The 21745-nt window shown below is 34.4% G+C and overlaps 1 protein-coding gene across 1 annotated transcript in view; it reads left to right on the top strand.

Moving 5' to 3' along the window:
• The window catches only part of LOC150094132 (heat shock 70 kDa protein cognate 4), a 71600-nt gene extending 50663 nt beyond the window's left edge, over positions 1–20937 (top strand). The window contains exons 4-7 of the mRNA XM_090412250.1: positions 317–594; positions 8098–8383; positions 10524–11150; positions 20597–20937. Coding sequence (XP_090268376.1) covers positions 317–594; positions 8098–8383; positions 10524–11150; positions 20597–20782 — 1377 coding nt within the window. The 3' untranslated portion in view covers positions 20783–20937. The remainder of the gene's footprint in view (positions 1–316; positions 595–8097; positions 8384–10523; positions 11151–20596) is intronic.
• The last annotated feature ends 808 nt before the right edge of the window (positions 20938–21745 follow it).

Raw genomic sequence — 21745 nt, forward strand, 5'->3', positions numbered from 1 at the left:
TTGTGTTAGAGACCAAACTCTTGGAATTTACTCCACTAATCATTTCTCATTCAGAAATTAAAACTAATAGAATAATCTACACACATTTAATGTGTAATGGATGCAGTATCTTATCTATAATAGGCACGTTCTGAACTTCATTAATTTCTTATACTCAAAATATTCATCTTCAAATTTTCTGAAGCACTAATTTTTCTTATGTTTCAGAAACCAAGTAACATCTAAAATTTCTTAAAGGAGTTATGGAAATTTTTTAACAAACTTAACTCAAACATTTGTATGCTTTCTGATCTATTTTTTTGTATTACTTTGACAGGGCACTGGTGAAAGAAATGTGCTAATTTTTGACTTGGGTGGAGGAACCTTTGATGTGTCTATTTTGACTATTGAAGATGGAATATTTGAGGTAAAATCTACAGCAGGAGATACTCATTTGGGTGGCGAGGACTTTGACAATCGTATGGTAAATCATTTTGTCCAAGAATTTAAACGAAAACATAAGAAAGACCTTACCAGCAATAAACGTGCATTGCGAAGATTAAGAACAGCCTGTGAGAGAGCTAAGAGAACTCTCTCTTCTAGTACACAAGCAAGGTGAGTCTTTATTGATAAGTTACCTCCTACCATTTAGTTTCCTTCAAACCATTCTAATAAGACTAAGTATAAGTGAAAGTATAAAACTTTCAAATGACATCACTATGTGTCCCTCTTCTTCTTTCAAACTGAATGGTTTATTGCAGCTGAAGTATCTTCAAACTTATAATGCTGCAGCTCACTGTCTCTTTCCTCAGATAGATTAACCTACTGTTATTCTCTAAAATCCAGGTGGTTGAAAAGTAGTTTTCCTCACACAAAAGTTAATTTTTTCACAAATTTGGTATAGCTAATGTCATCAAATCATAACAGAACAGCTGTAGTACCACAGTATTGATCAAGTAAGTTAACATGAGAGATTTTGAGTTGTCTGCACATGTGCTGGCATGGGATGTGAGAGATTGTGTGTGTGGTAAGAGACTACCAGAAGTTGGTCAAGTGAGTGCAGTGTGTGTGTGGGGGGGGGGGGATAAAATATGTATTTTCTTTGCTTTTCATTTATCTGTTTACTTAAGTTCTTGCTTAAACTTATTCTTGCCCCCTTTTTTCTGTGGTTAGTTAGACCTCGTTGTAAGACTAACGTAACAGTCCCGGAGCAATCGCACAATATTGATTAAGAAATTATTTGATCTTAACGACTGCGCCACTTAATTGAAATTTTTATGTTTGAAAGTCGGGGCGAGAAGATAACAAAAAATTAAGTTAATACTTCTATACAATATCTTTATATGCAAGTCGTGGCTCATTATTGTATTCTACTCCCTCAGACTCGTTAATATTTTTGGGATAGTGCATTGGCTAAGGAATGAGAACCAGGTAATTACAAAACAAAAACATATTTATTATCAAACCAAAGGATATAATACAAAGCACATAAAAGTTAAGAAAAGATTAACTTAATCACAGGCACTTTAACACACAAAACATCTTGCTATAAGCAACAGACTATAGTGTGTTTACTAACAGAAAACCTATTGTGCCTTGAAATAAAAGTGTCATCTATGACACAACTTGGCTTACAAGCATGCATAAATATTCCAGGAGGGAAATTACATTAAATTTCTTCCAACACACTCAATACTTGAATGATACTAATTCAGACACTATCACAAGCAACCTGTGAATTATACATACTTAACAATACTCAGTTATTTCACATTCAATCTTGCCACCAGTCTCTCAATCCTTTAAGATTTTGAGTTACATTCACATAACATACTACAACAAATTAATGGCTTACTTGCTAACAATCTCTGGAGGAACGTCCAACTTATATTCCATTACACAGAGTGAAATTCGAATGTCTTCTGTCTGGTCATTCCTTGAATGCTTTCCTTTGTCGGATGCACTGGGATTCTGCCATAGCTACCTGGAGCCTAGAGAAAGCTGGCAGCTGGAAGAGCCAAACAAGAGACCTTGGATCAAAAAGCCCAGAACCATGTGCTGTATTGCCTTTTATTCCATTTTCAGTCCTTTCTTCTTAATTAAGAGTATTCCAGGATTAGCCAGAAGCAATGTAATATGCTACATTAGTTATTTTTGTAATCCCCATAGATGTCCTAGTGACTAGGACGAAATATAGGAAGTATTAAATTATTTTTAATCCTTTCTGAGTGTTGTAAAAAATTCATTAAACCTCCAACATTATGTCTTCACAGCACTTAAGCCTCTATACACGAATTCTAATCATTCATGGAGAAGATTTAGCACACAAATCCAAGCAATACAGTAAGTCAAAACTACGACTATCTAGGCAACTAAATAGGCTGGCCTTTTTAAAAAGATGTCGGGATACAAGAGTGATACCGAACTGCATTAAACTAAAGACCAATTTCCATTCCAAAAAAGCACTCCGGATATATAACCGTGCCAGCCTGGCATTGCTACGCAAGCAAATCGCTTCTACTCATGTCACCCTCTCAGTGACGAACGCCGCCATTGGCTCCTTACATTCAGAGCTCTCCAACGTTCTTAACCCTGAACTTTGGTCGATTCTCTCCGGCATTTCAGAAACCTCCGCACAGAAAGAATTTCAAAACATAAAAAATAAACACATCAAGAAATATAACAACCTGATTAAAGACAAACCACAACCACAAATTCAACCGCTCCAGACAGTAGTAAACCTCTCTTCCAAAAGGCTCAATGACGATGCCGTCAGCACACTTAGCCTCGGCCGTAATTTTGCTGTCGCTCCGAAGGAAGTGTGCCGGTGCTTGATGTAATGGTTAACATCGAATGTGGGATCGGTCGCTTACTGTCGGAGATGGCCAACAACATCAGACTTGACGTAGCCAACATCCTTGCTCATTCTTCGCCTCCAAAAAGTAATTTATTGTATGCCCAACGCACAGCTCTCCTGAAATTACGGAAAGAAAAAAGTATCGTCATCACCAGAGCAGATAAGGGTAATGCCACAGTCGTTCTTAATACCAGTGAATACAATCGCAAAATGAATATTATCCTCCGCGATCGTGCTACCTACATCCCGCTAGAACACGACCCCACAAAAACACAAGTTAAAAAATTAAAAATCTTACTTAAAAAAGTATCTTCCTGGCCCCCCCGACATCACGAAAAAACTTGAACCCCCCCCCCGAATTTACAGCTTACCAAAAATCCACAAACCCAATTCCACACTCAGACCTATAGTAGATGCCACCAATGCACCTTGCTACAGACTGTCTAAACAGCTGGTCAACTCTCTGACCCCTCACTGGAATGTCCACTTCCTATATAAAAAAACTCGACCCACTTTAAAGCCCTCATAGAAAATTTAATCTTGAATAAAGCAGACATATTGGTAAGCTTTGATATCTCCTCTTTGTTTACTAATATTCCCTTAACTGACACCTTATCTCTCTTACAAAAAGTTTCCCCTTCTGACATCTTGGATCTCTTTTCCTTTGCCATTAACTCCGGGTATTTTTCTTGGAAGAACAATCTACAAGCAGATAGAGGGAACTGCCATGAGTTCCCCCCTTGCCAATTTCTATATGGAAGATTTTGAAAAACGAGCCATAGACTCAGCCCCACTCAAACCTTCTGGCTAAGATATGTAGATGATGTGTTCTCTATTTGGCCTCATGGCCCAGACACATTACTCCCTCAGTCATCTCAATAGCCTACATCCAAGAATCCAGTTTACTATGGAAAAGGAAAAGAACAATTGTTTACCCTTCCTAGACACCTTAGTCACACACCTGCCTAATGATACACTTGCCTTCACTGTATACAGAAAACCCACACACAGGCAGATACATTCACAAACTCTCACACCACCACCCCTCTCAACAATATGGCATTGTCAAAACTCTTACCAAGAGAGCCCACAATCTTTGTTCCAGTGGAACCGCCCTCACGACTGAGCTTAACTACATACACAACACTTTCCTCTCCAATGGCTATAGCGATCACAGTATCAAAAAAATAATTAGTTCCTCTCCCATTCCCAGTCCTTCTCGTCAACAAGAATTTAAAAATGCCATCACCATACCCTACATCCATGGCACATCTGAAAAAATAGCCAAGATTCTAAAAAAGTGCAACCTACACACAGCATATAAACCCCACCGCAAACTTGCTACCCTTATCCGTTCTACAAAAGATCAGCTCCCTCCTCTCTCTCTCTCTCTGCCTGGAGTTTACAAAGGACCCTGTTCCTGTAAGCTGGCGTACTTTGGACAGACAGGCAGATCAGCATCCATCTGCTTAGAGGAACACAAGTCTTACATCTGTAAACACAACTATGGTCATTCAGGCTTGGTTGACCATGTCTTGGACACCACCCACAGTGTATCATGGAAGAAAATCACCATGCTCCATCACAGCAAATTCAAGAAAGAGAGACTATTCTTAGAAGCAGCAGCATCTCTTAGAAATCAACCAAATCTTAATAAATACGGTTGCATTAAGCTTCCAAAAATTTGGGAAACACTCATCACCAGATGTCCTACTTTATATTCCAGGCCACCTACAACCGCCCTTAGAGGGCGCTCCACCTAGATAGGACTTTAGTGTCACCCACGTTGTTGGGCTTAGTATTGTATGACATTTGTGTTATGCTACATTAGTTATTTTTGTAATCCCATAGATGTCCTAGTCACTAGGACGAAATATAGGAAGTATTAAATTCTTTTTAATCCTTTCTGAGTGTTGTAAAAAAATCCATTAAACCTCCAACATTATGTCTTCACAGCACTTAAGCCTCTATACACGAGTAATATGTTGGATGTTCTAATACCTCCTTCAAGTGTCCTCCACTAGGAGGTTGGTAACCATGTTCTTTTGCTGCTCAGGAACATTTATGGTAATTAAAGCCAGTTCAGTCCTTAATGTCTTCAAACCACATGTTCCTGGATCTCCCTCTTTCTCCATCCAGTTTCTCTTCTAATATTAATTTCTGAATGCCTTCTTGTCTAGTTAATGTCCAAAATATTTAAGTTTTCGTTCTTTAATTATTTTCATTATTGAAAAAGAGAGCCAAAAGGCTTTATTTTGGCAATACTCAGTTATTCAAATTAAGCGGATATTGAATCCAACATTATTTCATAGCCGAATATAGAGACTATAAAAGTTTCGGCAGATACAAGCATATGCCAACCTTTCATGACAGGGCAACTCATAGTAAAGGTGGAGCAAGCTCCGGTCACTGTCCTTAGTATTTTCCCATAATGTAAAACATGTCTCCTACTTAACGATAAGAGTCCCTAAAAAAAAAAAAAAAGGGGGGGGGGTCACAAACGTAACCACATTTCGTGACTCCTTTGTGATGGTCCACATTTCGAAAGCATCTAATTTTTTTCTCTGCTTCTTTATTTAGTCAGAGTTTCACTGTTATAGAGAAGGCTTGACCAGATATAGCATTTTATTAATCTTTTTCTTGTGTCTTTATTAATGTCTCTGGATGTTAGAACAGTTTCATATTAATAAACTTTTCTTGCTATCTCTATTCTTTTTATTTCTTTAAGGGAATTTCTCTGTCTGTAAACATTTGTCTTCCAAATATATAAAAAGACTGAACCTGCTCAATTTTCTTTTTGTTAACAGTTATGTTTAGTTTCTTATTTATTGGTTCTTTTGATATAATCGTGCACTTTTTTTTAGGTTAATAATTAATCCCATGTCTAAGCTTCTGTTGTAAATTTCTGTGACTAAGTTTTGAAGATCAGATTCAGCTATAAGGACTGTGTCATCTGCATACCTGAAATTGAAGTTCCTACCCCTGACTTTTACACCCTTCAGTTTTGAAATATTTTTAAAAACTTGCTCTCTATATATATATTATATAATAAGGCTGATAAGATGCATCCTTGTCTTACTCCTCTTTTGATTTCAAAGTTGTCAGAATATGTATTTTTATATCTTATTGAGGCCATTCGATTCCAGTATATATTTGTAATTATACATAGATCTTTTCCTTTTAACCCATTATTCTAATACCGGGTAGCCTAAAATTTCAGGTAGAAATGATACTTTAGAAAAGTTAACCTAGAATTAAAATTAACCTAGAAAGAATTAAATTTACATATTTTAAAAAAAGTTAATATTCGTGGTTAGTTTGAAATACTGTTGGGCTGACAATTGGTAATTAGCTGTAAATTACTGGTTGGTTCCATTTCACTTTTTAAAGGTCTTCTATGCCGAACCTTTTTAAGCTTCTAATTGCCAGTATTGACATTGTACTTGTGATGTCTGGTGTTCTGATAGAGCTGATTAAATAGCTTGAGATTCAGTAAAAAGGACATTAAGTTGAATATTATTATTTTTATTATGTGATGCCTCCAAGAATGAGTCTAAAGACTCATCGAGGGAGGGCACCTGCACAACGAACTGAAACTACCATCATCTACGCCAACACCATCTACTGCCCACCACCGCTAGTATTTTCAGACAATCGCAAACATCTATGCCCATGACTGGATTCGAACCTGCAACCTTTTGGCTGGAGAGCAGAAATTTTTTTCACAGGCTTTTTATTAATATCCAAAGAAATTAACCAAATTGTAATTACTACTTTATAAGCAAGTTTATAAAATAAATGTCTGTGCAAGTTGAAACACACATTTTATAAAGATCATCAGTGTTACTAGATAGTTTCTCCTTCTCCAAGTGAATTTCAGAATCCTGCTACAAAATAGGAAAAACATAAAAAAATATTTGTTTTAATTATAGGCTACATTCACTTAAAAAAACTAGATGTGGTACAAATGTCTCAAGACTGAAACCAAACTGAGGAAGGTGAGTGTCAAAGACATGGAAAAAAACATTAGTGTGCATTATACCAATACAGATAATTTAGCTAAGGTTTAAAAGTGACTATGAATTCAGCAGATGCATTATGCTGTTAGAGGGTTACCAGAATTGTACAGATTCATTTCAAACAGACACAAAACAAAGTGGTCGACAAATGATAACAGCAGATGACATTGCTTTGTTCTATTTAACTCAGTTAAAATTAAACCGGTAGAGCTGGGCACAGAAACAATGATGGACCCACCTGAAGAAGAGAAAATGACTTCCATGTCAGGGGAATCCCAGTTGGGGTGTTCCCCACTCTATAGAGCTATCTGAAAATAATATCTGTCCTAATTTCCTGAATAATCTTTGCCAAAGGCAGAAATTAATTGAATCAATTCAAGACCATCCTGTTGAGTCACCATCAGGAGAAGGTTTTAATACTATAGGGATAGGGCAGGTTCAGGGTTTAGAGGTGCAAGAGGAGAGTGTTCCAAATACTGAGTACTCTGGATACCAGTAAAGCTGTGGAACTGGATGGTATTTCACCATGGGTATTAAGAGAATGTGCTAAAGAGGAGTATAAAAGTCTGGCTGTGGGAAAGGTATCCAAGGAATAGAAGGAAGATAAAATAGTGCTGCTGCACAAGGGTGGTAGCAGACTGGAAGTGTCTAATTATAGGCCAGTTTGTGTGTCATCAGTAGTTAAGGTCTTGGGGAAATTAGTGAGGGACTATATACAGCATTGGGTAGATGAGGGTAATGTTATTTGTGAGACTCAACATGGATTTGTTAAGGGGCACTCTTGCTTTAGTAATGTGATTGGCTTTTATAATAAAGTGATGAGAGCAGTTGATGAGGGAAAGGCATATACTGCCATTTTTTTAGATTTTGCAAAGCCATTTGACAGGGTGCCACATGATAAGCTGATATTTAAGTTGAATATTCTAAAAGTATCTCTGGACAGAAATCCAAAGTCAAGCTGATCTTAAGTTAGTGATTATCTTTAAAGAGATGAAAAATATACATCCAAAACACTACTCTTATTTTTATCTGACTTTAGATCATGTTTATGGTATTCCCCCTCCCCATTGAGATTGTGTAGCAATAAGCTGTTTGTTGCTAAGTCATTAGAGCACTGGCTTTAAAGGCTTTACTTTCCACGAATGTTAGTTATCTTTATCAGAATTTTATTTCTCCCCCCTCAATTAAAACATATTAAAGCAGAAATGTTCTGTTGATCTAAATGTAAATTTTTTCTTACAGCATTGAAATTGATTCCTTGTTTGAAGGTGTAGACTTCTATTCCACTATTACAAGAGCTAGGTTTGAAGAACTAAATGCAGATCTCTTCCGAAGCACTTTAGAACCTGTAGAGAAAGCTTTAAGAGATGCAAAATTCGACAAAAGCCAAGTACAGGATATAGTACTAGTTGGTGGTTCTACGCGTATTCCAAAAATCCAGAAGCTTCTTCAAGACTTCTTCAATGGAAAAGATTTGAACAAAAGTATTAATCCTGATGAGGCTGTTGCATATGGAGCTGCTGTACAGGTCAGTATGCAAAACAGTTACATCTATTCTTAAAATTTAAATCAGTGACTCGTAGTGGTTGAATGCAAACTATTTTTGAATTCTCTGAGCAATTTGAGTATTTTAAAATATTTGGTAGTATAAAATTTTAGTGCATTTTTATATGGATTAGTTCAAGGGGGAGGCACTTCATGCAGTTCTCCTGCAAAAAAAAAAAAAGCTGCCTTAAATGAATATTATAGCCATGACAATGCTCTCAATACATCAGTCACAAAGACTGATAGCTAATTGTTAGGCAAATACTTTTAAACAGTGTAGTTGGTTTTTTTTCCCCTTTCCATGTCTGGTTTAGTATATTAACCTAAACTGCAAATCAACCTTAATTTCACTAACAGGCATTCAAATACTTCCATGTAATTGGGTCTTAAGTACCAATCTGTTTTGGTTTTGTAAAACCAGATTGATTTCGGAATTTAAGTGATTTTTTGCAGTTCTATTTTCCATATTATTAGTTTGCATAGTCATTTCAGATTGACTAGCAACGTATAAATAAAGATAAATACAGATGTATTTAAACTGTTGACTTGCTTCTTTTCTGACTGATGGTGGAATGAGCTACTTATTCCAAAATCTTACTGATTTTGCTTTTCTGAATTCATATATGTAATTTGAAGGTATTGCTCTGGTAATGGACATCTTTCATGATATATATACCTAATTTTTTCTTATGCACACTGTGCACTTAACATTACCCCCTCGAGCCTAGAATAATTGTTTTTTGTCAATTTTTAAATCCAGATATAAAAATGCAGTTATTTTCAAATAAGGTGCATGTTTGCATGATTATGTAAGGTGAACCTGAAAGTAAAACTGAATGACTCTGAGTATTAAGAGTCAACATTTGTTTTATATTTAAATTACTTTGATGCTCACGATATATAAAGAGCATTCAAGAATACAAGTGGTTGCTAAATTAGAGTTGTTTAAAGAGAATAGGAGAAATGGGGTTTTTCCAAGATGGCAGGGAAAGAGAAAGACAAGTTCCATATTGTAGTCTGGAAAAGGTTAAAATGTAAAAGGGGCATTGGAGATCTGGTAGTAAATTACTTGCAATTTTCTTCTAAATTAGTCTAGTAATAAAGTTTAAAACTTGATTTGTACCATCATAGTATCTTTCCTTGAACTATATCTGGAAAATGATCGATAAAGAAAAATATAATTCCAATTCCAGGTGCTGATTTGTGTATGGTAATTCCTTCTATACAGTTCGCACTTAAATTTTTCTTTGCAACCAGTTGAAGGTTGCAAGGTCCCCTTTTGCAGAATGCAAGCACTTGCCAAAATGCCTCTATTTGATGTCCTTTAGATAGGAAACATTCTATATGAGCTAATTAATGTGTGAAGCTATTAAACTTGTCTTGTTTAATGGTTTAGGAGGAATATGAGATGAATATACTTGATTCACAGCCTTACATGTTCAATGAATATAACAACTAAAACAAGTTTCTACTATAGTGAAAAAGTAGAGAGGTTCATAGATGCAGATTACCTTTGCTAATCATTAGTTAGGATATATAAATGGTGTCATCTGAATTTGCACATGGTTGTGATTAATTGAAAAAAATGACCTGTCTTGTTTTCATATTGTAATGTCTATATTCATTATTATAGGACTTCAAATGACAGTAAAGTTGATCCTCCCTTTCTTGTAAATTGTACTTAGCCTTTTCTTTAAATGTAATGTACAACTGCCAGTAGTTAATTGGTTTTCAAATTACGGTCTCTTTTTTGTTATAAGTGAGTTGAAGCATTTATTATAAAACTGATTCATTTAATGTGAAAGCTATCATTTAAATTATAGTAATTGTTAAATTCAAGAGAACTTGTTTAATAACTTTAGTATTAATTTTGTCTTATATTTTTACAAACAAACTGAGCTTTTATTATAAAGAACTTTTTAAAGATAATATGCAAAAGATTATTGCTGTTATTAAATAGGATCAAAGAGCACTGAACTTAAATCTTTAGTTTTATGTAATAGTGCAGTTCTTATCTAAAGAATCATCCAGTTTTTTTTACTATAAATTTGAAGGAACAAAGCTTTTAAGTTACTATTGATTCCTGAATTAACTTTAGCTTAATATTGAATGTCATTTTTCAGGCTGCCATCTTAAATGGAGACAAGTCGGAGCAAGTGCAAGACCTTCTGCTACTTGATGTCACTCCTTTATCATTGGGTATTGAAACTGCAGGAGGTGTAATGACAGTTCTAATTAAACGCAACACTACAATTCCAACTCGACAAACTCAGACTTTCACAACATATTCTGATAACCAGCCTGGGGTACTGATTCAGGTATTTGAAGGAGAAAGAGCAATGACCAAAGATAACAACTTATTGGGAAAATTTGAATTAACAGGAATACCACCAGCTCCTAGAGGTGTACCTCAAATTGAGGTAACCTTTGACATTGATGCAAATGGTATACTTAATGTCTCAGCTGTTGATAAAAGTACAGGAAAAGAGAACAAAATAACCATCACAAATGATAAGGGTAGATTAAGTAAAGAAGAAATTGAAAGAATGGTTAAGGAAGCAGAAAGGTACAGAGATGAAGATGATAAACAGAAAGATAGAATTTCAGCAAAAAATGCCTTAGAAAGTTATGCCTTCAACATGAAGTCAACAGTGGAAGATGAAAAAATGAAGGATAAGATACCAGAGGATGATAAAAAGAAAATTTTGGATAAGGTTCAAGATACTATTAAATGGCTGGATAGTAATCAAGTAAGCTGCTTTAATTTGCTAACCAGAGGTCTCTAGAATTAAGTCTTAATATCTCTATAATATAATAATTCTATTCTGACTTATAATATAATCCTAATATTCTATTCTGACCTTGCTATTTTAGGTAGTATAATTTTCTGTATTAACACCAGTAGGCACATTTTGTTAGCATTTGCAGTTCTTTTTTTCTTTTTCTTTTTTTTTTCCACCCCACCTTATTCATTATACATTGCTGTATCCTAGGAAACAGCAATGCTGAGGCTAATTAAATTAGCAAGCAGAAGTTGACTTCACTACATTTTAATTTGTCATCATCAAATTCCTGCTATGTACCTTCAAGGGGTGTACAGGATATGATAGTACTACATGAAAAAAATTACATCATTACCAACTTCCTATCTACAATTTTCCTCCAAATCAGTCTGTTACTCGTCAAGACTCCAACATTATCAGATCTTATATTTCTATCGTCTAAGGCACTTTTGTACCATATCAATCCATCTATATCTTGGTCTTCCTCTGGGTCGTTTTGTTGCCAACCTGGCAGAGAACTTGTTTTGCTAATCTTTCTTCGCCCATTCTGTTTAAGTGACCATACCACCTGAGATTAGCTCTGCTAACGCATTCCTGGATGCTGACAATGTTAAGTTCTTTCCTAATATCCTCGTTTTTAATATGATATTGCCATTGATGCCATTTGTTCATGCCTCTAATCTTTATCAGGACTCTCATATCTGTGGTCTCTAGTCTTTGGTCAAGTGCTTTACTTCTGACCCAGCTCTCGGATCCATAAGTTAAAATTGGTTCGAACACTGTTTTGTATACAGCTAATTGATTGTTCTGACTAATTTCTCTCTTATTCCATATGAATTTATTTCATTGACTTCCCACCATACCAGCTTTGCTGATTCTGTTGTCTATTTCTATATTTAATTTACCACCTTCACTAAAAATCGTGCCTAAGTAGCTGAAATGTTTTGCTTGAACAGGTTCTCCATTCACAACACAGTTGACATTTTCAATGATTCTGCCTATTTTCATTGTCTTTGTCTTTTTAATGCTGACCTTCATACCATATCTATTACAGCAGTTATTCAATTTAGTCAGAATCTTGCAGACTTGTAGCAGATTTATTTAGAAGTATAACATCATCTGCATAAAGCAAAGAGCTGACATTAACATCTCCAATTTTGATATCATGTTTAATGCCACTTTCCTTCATAATGTGATCCATATTGATAATGAATAACAGAGGGGATAATGTACATCCTTGTTTCACACCAGATTTAACATTAAACCATCTTCCTGTACTTCAATTCTAACTGCTGACTTCCAACTGAAATGAAGATTAAGTATTGTTTGATATAATGCCCCATTGACCCCATATAACTATAGTGTATTGAATAGCTTCTCTCTTGGCACCTTGTCATATGCTTTTTCCAAATTGACAAAACTTAAATATAGATCTCTGTTATATTCACATGCTTTCTCGACTATTTGTCGTAAAGTGAAGATCTGATCATGACAGCCTCTATTTGGCCTGAATCCAGCTTGTTCTTCCACAATTCTTCTCAAGTATACTTGCATAGATCTTGCCAGGAACACTCAGTAGGGAAATACCTCTGTAATTCTCACATTCAGTTTTATTTCCCTTTTTATATATGGGTACTATGAGAGCTGTACTCCAATCATTGGGAATTCGTCCCTCTGTCCATGCTTTCTGAACTATGCAGTGCAGCCACTGTAAGACTCTTATACCACCAAACTTCAGCATTTCTGGTCGAATATCATCTACTCCAGCTGCTTTCCACATTTCAAGCCTTTGATGGCTTTTTCTACTTCAAGTATGGATATGTATTCCTGCCTGCATGCCTGGTCAGTGTTTTTTACCACTGTGCTGTCATCACTGCTTATTTCCTTTAGCAGTTTTTCAAAGTGATTACTCCATACTTCAAGGATATCTTCTTCTCCTGTTTTCATGTCACCTTTATCATCTCTAACTCCTTTTACAGCACTCTTTCCTCCATTCTTAAGCTTCTCTAACAACCTCCAGAATATTTTGCCGCCACCTTGATATTTATTTCCTGTATTCTTGTTAAAGTCTTCCAATGACGTTTGTTTAGCTAGCTTTACAGTGTTTAGCTTTCTTACATTTGCCTCTGTATTCTCTAAGAGCACAAGCTGACTTATTTGCCAGGAACTTTTGATATGCCTTCTTCTTTTCCTTCATTGCCTCTTTAACTTCCTGTGTCCACCATGGAGTTCTAATTTTCTGGTGCCCTGCACCAGAGAGAAAACATCAGTCAACAATAACATAGTCAATGAGACCTTATTCCTTGCCTCTTCTCCATGTGAATTTGTGCACATTTTTATGTTGGAACATGGTGTTAGTAATAACCAGTCCATGTCCTGAGCAGAAATCCAACAGATATTTGCCATTATTATTAGCTTTGCTCTTTTCTCCAAATTTTTCCAAAATATTTTTGTATGTCTCACAATCATTTCCTGCTCTGCTATTTAGATCCCTAACAAGGACCAACTTTTCCTTTTTCATTGTGTCAGTTGCTTTTTCTGAAACCTCAAAAAATTTCTCCACTTCTACCTTAGTAGAACCTTCTGTGGTACATATGAAGGTTCTACCTTAGTAGAAACTTCATATGCACAAATAAGTCTCATTGTCCAGTTCCCCATTCTCATATTTGCCCACATTACTCTACTTGAGACTGGCTGCCATTCAAGTAGATTAGCCTCGTATTTTGTGTTGAATACTATGGCTACTCCTTCTTTTCCTTGATTGTCATTGTTATGAATATAACATTTTGTATTTCTTGCTCAGAAAGATCTCACCAGTTTGTCTTTTTTGTTTCAGTCGCCCCTATTACTTATAAAATTAAGCATCCCTGTTCAGTACTTATTTCATGATATAGCAATGAATTCACTGAGATGTGTATAGTGTACTTATAATTTGCAGTACTAATGTTACTAGTGTGAAACATCAATGTTGATCTATGCCACACATAGATGTTGCATTTCAAATGATTCAATGTTTTTTAATTAATTTTCTTATAAGTGCAGTAAAATTTATTATTTTTTAAGTTTGTGTGCATTAACTTCAACATCAAAATGAGCATTGGTCATCTACAGATTTGAATTTTCTGAATATCAAAGGCTTCTCAAGACATTTGATAACTACAAAATTCAATTAAAAAAAATCTTTCAACACAGTTGGAAGTAGTTACAAATAGATTTGTTGTAATACGAAGGTTTGTTTGATAATCCTGTTTTCTTTTAACATATTAGGCTTATTTGTCACTCAAGGGTAACTGCTTTTCGTATTTTGATCTAATCTGTCTTGATGTCCATAATCACACATGTGTAATGCCAAGAGAAAAGTGTTCTCAAAATGTTAAGATTACATGGTATTAGCAGAAAATTTATGTGTCATAAATGGGCTTGGCTTAATGTATTCATGATGGGTAGTGTTCTGGATGTGTTGCACTCAAAGCAGGAACTCTATGCATGTCCTTTCTGTGTTGGATGGATATGTTTTCACAAAATTAATGCAGCAAGTTTCTGATTCTGAGTTGCAACTTTCATCAATTTCCTGATACGTACCCTCAAAGGATATTGTCATTACTATGACAGAACTACATGATTAAGTTTACATTATTATTAATCTCCTATCAACTATTTTCCTGCTAGTCACTATTATGTTATGAGCACTCCAATGTCATATCTAACATTTTGTGCTTCTAAGACACTTCTCACTGAATCAATCTACCTAGACCTTAGTCTTCCTTGGCTCTCTTTCTTGCCATCTTTGCATCAAATCCTATTTAGATAAGTATTTCCTCATCCATTCTATTTAAGTGGCCATAACACCTTAGGTTAGTTCTGCTGACACATTCTTGAATACTAATAATATCAAGTTCTTTTTAATGATTGTGCCAATGATGTCACCAGTTCATTCCTTTAATTTTTTCCAGAATCCTCATAATTGTGGTCTCTAGTCTTTGAGTTAAACCACCTCTCAGATCCATAGTTTTAAAAACTGGTTTGAACACTGTCTTATATACTGCTAGTTTGGTTTTTTGGCTAATTTCTCTCTTATTCAAATAAACTTATTCAGCTTTCTACTCACCATACTAGCTTTGCTTATTCTGTTCTTTTCCAGATTTAATTTGCCATCTTCACTGAAATTGTACTAAATAGCTGAAAGAATGCAGCTGAAGTTTTCTTATTATCCTGCCCATTTTCATAATTTAGGTATTTATTGCTGATTTTCATGCCAAATTTGTTACAGCCGTTTTTCAATTTAGTTAGAAAATCCAAATGACTTGCACTGGATGTGTTTTAGGAGTACATCATCTGCATAAAGCAAAGAGCTAAGTTTGATATCTCCATTATGTTGAATTTTTTCTTGACAATTATTCATAATACTATTACACTTTTTTATAAAATCTTTATCAAGTAGCTTTATTTTTATCCTCCTACATGTTTCGCCAATCTGTTTCTATTGGCATCCTCAGGGAATACAAATCAGTAAGCACAAAATGAAGGTTACAGACTAGGTTATAACCGATGGTTCTAAATCATACAAAAAATTGGTATTGTGCGTGTCTCGTTAACGTGATTTATTCGTGATGACTCATGACGTAATTGTTACGAAAGTTCATTTCTTTGATGTTTAATGATCTGATAAAAGTTTTCCAAATTTCTGGTAAAATTAGATCTTGATTCTTGTTTAGGTTTTCAGTTTTACAGGCGACATTTGGGATCATACAAAAGAAGAACTAATGAATTACCTCAACCAAATCAATAGTTTCCACAATACCATCAAATTCACATTAGAAATGGAAAAAGATAAAAAAAACTGCCATTCCTTGACATTTTAATAAAGAAACAATCCAATAATCTAACCATCACATTGAGTGGGATAAGAGCCTTATGCCATACATAGAAGATAACTACCATTCAAGAACCTTTAAAGAAGCAGCTACTGTCGCCCGTAAAACTGAAAACCTAAACAAGAATCAAGGTCTAATTTTACCAGAAATTTGGAAAACTTTTATCAGATCATTAAACATCAAAGAAATGAACTTTCATAACAATTACGTCATGAGTCATCACGAATAAATCACGTTAACGAGACACGCACATTGTCACGCACAATACCAATTTTTTGTATGATTTAGAACCATCGGTTATAACCTAGTCTGTAACCTTCATTTTGTGCTTACTGATTTGTATTCCCTGAGGATGCCAATAGAAACGGATTGGCGAAACATGTAGGAGGATAAAAATAAAGCTACTTGATAAAGATTTTATAAAAAAGTGTAATAGTCTTTTGATATCTCCAATTCTAATATCAGACCTAACGCCACTTTCTTTCATAATGGGATCCATATAGATGATGAATAAGAGTGGAGATAATATGCATCCTTGTCTTACTGCTGACTGACAACTTAAATATAGACTATATGTTGCTTTGCATAATGTTCCATTCACCCCATATAACTAGTGTTTTGAAAAACTTTTCTCTGGGCACTTTGTCATATGCCTTTTTCCAGATCTATAATTATATGGAGTGAATGGAACATTATACAAAGCAATATGTAGTCTATATTTAAGTTGTCAGTCAGCAGTAAGAATTGAAGGAAAGTACAGATCGTTCTCGTATTCCCATGATTTCTCAACTATTTGTCTTAAAGTGAAAATCTGATCTTGACAACCTCTATTTGGTCTGAAACCAGTTTTTTCTTCTTCAAGCTTCTCTTCCACAATCTTTCTCATCCACTTTCCAAGTATGTTTGCATAAATCTTACCTGGAATGCTTTGTAGAGAAATTCTTCTCATATTCAGCTTTTATTCCTTTTTTATAGATGAGTACTCCAATCATCAGGAATTTGATCCTCTGCAAAACTTTTATACCCCCATATTTAAGCATTTCTGGTGTCAAATATCATCTACTCCATCTCCCTGAAATTTCAAATTTTTGACATCTTTTTCTTCAAGTATTGATATGCATTCCTCTATTTTCTAGTATGGTTCTGTCATTGCTTGGTTAGTTTTTTTTTTGCAGTCTTTCAAAGTAATTAATTATTCCAGACATCTGGGATATACTTATCTTCAATTTTTATCACATTGTCATCTTTTGGTTCCTTTTACAGTACTTTTTTCCTCTATTTCTAAACTTCTTCAATAGCCTCCAGAACATTTTTGAAATTTACTTCTATGTTCTTACTGAAATCTTACCGTGACTTGTTTAGCTATTTTCACACATAGCTTAGCTCTTGTTTGTTGTCTGTATTCTTTTTAGGCATCTGTGATTTATTTTCTAGGAACATTTGGTATGCTTTCTTCTTTTCCAGAATTGCTTTTTCTCATGTCACACCATGGGGTTCTTATTTTTCTATTCTTGAAGACAACTTTACCCCATACCTCCTTAGTTCAATCAGTCCACTGAGACTCCAATTTTTGGTTCTTGGTTTCAATTTGTTTAATTTTTTTTTTTTTATCTTCAGTAATGTTTGTATAGTCAAGTGTACAATTTACCTGTACAAGCTGCTCAACTTTAATTTTTTATTGCACTGAGAAAGTTGCAACTTTCTCAAAATTTTATTTGTAAAATTAGCTTTTATGTACCATCGTTATGATATTGAATCTCGGATGCAATTTGAACTGATTTAAAGTTGCACATATTTTTGTTTTATATAAGTCACTTTGGTTTCTGCATCTAATGACTGCACTATATATAACCGTTGTTACCAGTTATTTTCTGTAACTGAAAATTTGAAAGTATTAAGTTTTTTTGCATGTCCATAAATGCAAACATGCCTATCTAATTAGGATCACATGCAGTTTGCTTCATTCTAGTGACTTATTGGACATCCACATCACAACTGTAAGTTATTAATAATTAATTTTCCAGTAATGAAAGAATTTAGGAATTATAGACAGGTTAACACATTGCCAAATATTGTCTGAAACTAACAGACTATTTTCAGTGGCTACATAGGAACAGTTTTTAACAAGGTGGAATACCAACAACTGATCATTCAAAAATAGAACGAGCCACGTGATGTTACATTGCTAAGCATTAAAGAGAGGAAAAATTTCATCAGAGGGATGATTAAATTATAGGTATTAATTTATAATTTCATATAATCTTAATTTATAAATAACATTAGACTAATGTAGGAATTAAGTCTCAATTAAAAAAAAAAAAAAATTTTAATGTGTTATCCATTAAACTTCATCATATTTTTGATAAGGATATACAGTCATTTTGATTCAAGTTAGGGCATTGGAGTAAGGCTTCAGCACTCTTTGAATAGGCATTCAAATTTATAGCAACATCTGTGTAGAAGGAGAGTTTCGGACCAGAGGATGTTGTGGCTTGTCTCTATCCCGTGCTGAGCCAATCCAGACTTATCGGATTTATTGTGCAGAATGTATGATGTTCTTGGATTCTTTTTTCTATGGAGCATCCTGTTTGTCCCAAGCAGGACAGATTGCAGTTACAAGGAATACACACTAGGCAGAGACATAGTTAAGCATTCCTCTTTAGAAGAGGGGAAATAGGTGGATATTTTGTTAATAGATATATAAGTGGCTGTTGAATCATATTTCTTCAGAATTCTTGAAATTGTTTCTGAAATCCTGGAAATATATGGAATTGGAATTCGACATATTGATTCTTTGTTGTTCGGGATTGGATTGTAGGAATCAAACAGATGTGTACTTTTTTTGGAGAAGCCATTTAATTTCATGTGATGTTTGATAGTCAAATGTTCTTTCTGTAATTCATGAGCTGAACAATTAGTTCTAGCTCATCGGATTAAACATTTTATGATTCCTGTTTTTTGATAAGGATGATGAGCAGATTGTATGAGAATATAATGTCCAGTGAAAGTGGGTTTTCTGTAAACTGTCATTGTTAGAATACCTGAAGGTGAATGGATGAGGAGGATAGAATACTAATACACCCTAACTTGAATCGAAATGACTGTATATCCTTATCAAAAATATGGGAAAGTTTAATCAGGATAACACATCAAATTTTTATTATTTTTTTTAATTGAGACTTTTAATTCCTACATTAGTCTAATCTTATTTATAAATTAAGATTATTATATGAAATTGTAAATTGATACCTATAATTTAATCATCATCTGAAATTTTTCCTCTCTGTAATGCTTAGCAATGTAACATCACGGCTCGTTCTATTTTTGAATGATCAGTTGTTGGTATTCCACCTTGTTAAAAACTGTTCCTATGTAGCCACCGAAGATAGTCTGTTAGTTTCAGACTGAAATATTTGGTAAATATTAAAATATTCTTGTGTTAACGTGTCTATAATTCCTAATTATGTCACAAAATTTATTTTTTACTCGTGTTTTCTATTGCTCTTGTTTGCCATTCTCATATGGCTTGTTCATGTTGATTCAGATGTTTTTGAATTTTAGTAATTTAAATATACTAACCATATAACACTATTCTTAATTATTTTCTAATATATTCTGAACCTCCCTCCTCCCATTCCCTACAATAATTTGGTTATAGTCAAAGAACATAAAGATATATGGTCCATATATCTTGATACTATATGTAAACAGAAAATTGTGTGGGGTGTGATTTTCTCTCTCCCTGCCAAGGTCAGGGTTGCAGTGAATTTTTATCTTGCTCTAATGTGAACATATTAAAATTTATTACTACTTTCAAAATTACTGTTTCATCTTAAGTTCAGCTGATGTTATGGCCAGTCAGCTGTTTTTTTATATATAAACCCAAGCTTGGGTAATAAAGCTTGTCACTGTGTCTTTGGCTGGTTTTGTTTCGTTGAACACAAATATTAAAGTCAAAACCTCTTCCTCTTTTTCTGTATGGAAAGTTTTCTGATTTTGCTTCAGGAAAGCATGAACCCCTTTGAATGTGACTTGCTCAGGTCTGTTCCAGTTGAAGAACATTTACTATTAGTCTGTGGAGGTTCTAGTATTTTAAATGTTTTTTTATGTTGAGATGGTTGGCAAGACCTCAGTAACTCCTCCTTAAGGTATCAAAATTTGAGCTTCTCCTCATTATAGAACAAGAGGAAATCTGGCTAGAGAACATGTAAATTTCAGTTTTTTTACTCAAATGAAGCCATTTTATTGGTATAACTTCCAGTTACTCGGTTGCACTTGTGTTAGTCACTTGCACCGAAAGTTATTAGTGATCTGAATCATCTGACTTGCTGTTCAAACTGCCGTTTAACTGTTCTGCAGTTGTATTCTTAGTGTCAATATTATTCAAAATTTTGGAAGTATCATTAGCTTTATTTTTTATGCTATTTAGAAAAAGTTTAATTTCATTGCAGCTGTTTTTCAGTAAAGATTTAAATGTATAAGCTACTGTAACTTTCTTATAATTGGAGTTGCAAATTAATTGCAATTTTTTACTTTCAGTTAGCTGATAAAGAAGAATATGAGCATAGACAGAAAGAACTGGAACAGGTGTGCTCACCAATCATTACGAAACTCTACCAGGCAGGTGGTGGTGCACCTGGTGGCTTTCCTGGTGGTGCACCTGGAGCTGCTCCAGGTGGTGGAGCAGGAGCTGGTGGTGGACCAACTATTGAAGAAGTTGACTAAAACATTCAGTTTAAGTTATTGTTTTTGTTATTGAAAGAATATATTTAATATAATAAAGCTACTTTTGTAAAGGAGTTCTAAAACTGAATGTCTGGTTGGAATTAAACAGAATATTTCTTCAAATACAAATAAACTCGCTTCGTATTTCCAAGATACATTAAGTATGTTTTTCATTTAGTCTGGTGACATGCTTCTCAATATATTGTATGGTCAACTCATTGCAAATGTACAGATGAAATAGCTTGTTAATGAACAGATTAAGAAAACCAATCTGATTACTAAATTAAGTTTTCCAAACTTGTGCCATTGATTGTTTATAAACAAATATGCTAGTGTCTTGGTAAAGGTACATGGCACAAGTCCAGTAGGACTAAACGTGATTATACACTTGCATAGATTACAAAAAGTAAGTCATGCAAATGACTACATGTTGCATAAGTGTCTTGAAATGTTTAGTTATACTTTGTTTCCTTCTCTTAATATTTAACTGTTCTTAAGATACCTTTCATGTTTATTAGTGCTTAAAATTTTTGTTGGAATAGGTTAGTTGCTAACAAATTTTTAATAACGGTGTAGGCAAGAAGAGGTTAAATCACTGCTCATAATAGTATGGATGCAGAAAATTCTCTTCACCTTACTGGAATTTGCAGCTTGCATCTGATTATATCTATAAAATTGGTATTCTGCTTCTTCAGAACATACCCAAAACTGACTAGAAAAGGAAGCAAAAGAAAAAAAGTTAACAATGAACACAGGGCTGACCCAGCTTATATTCAGTAGTTGAACGAATTCAATAACAAGTTGGTAACAATATTTGATTTTCTAAACTACACTTGTGTATTATCTAAGGTTGATATTCTACAGCACTTAGATAGTGCATGTGTGGTTTTAGGAAATCTAATCTCTTAATCCACCTCACAAGTTCTCTTTCATATGGAAGCTGCATTCAATGTATACTTGGTC

This window comes from Typopeltis vanoorti, chromosome 22, assembly GCF_054136105.1.
Source record: "Typopeltis vanoorti isolate ZY-2024b chromosome 22, IOZ_Tvanoo_1.0, whole genome shotgun sequence".
Taxonomy (NCBI): Eukaryota; Metazoa; Arthropoda; class Arachnida; order Uropygi; family Thelyphonidae; genus Typopeltis; species Typopeltis vanoorti.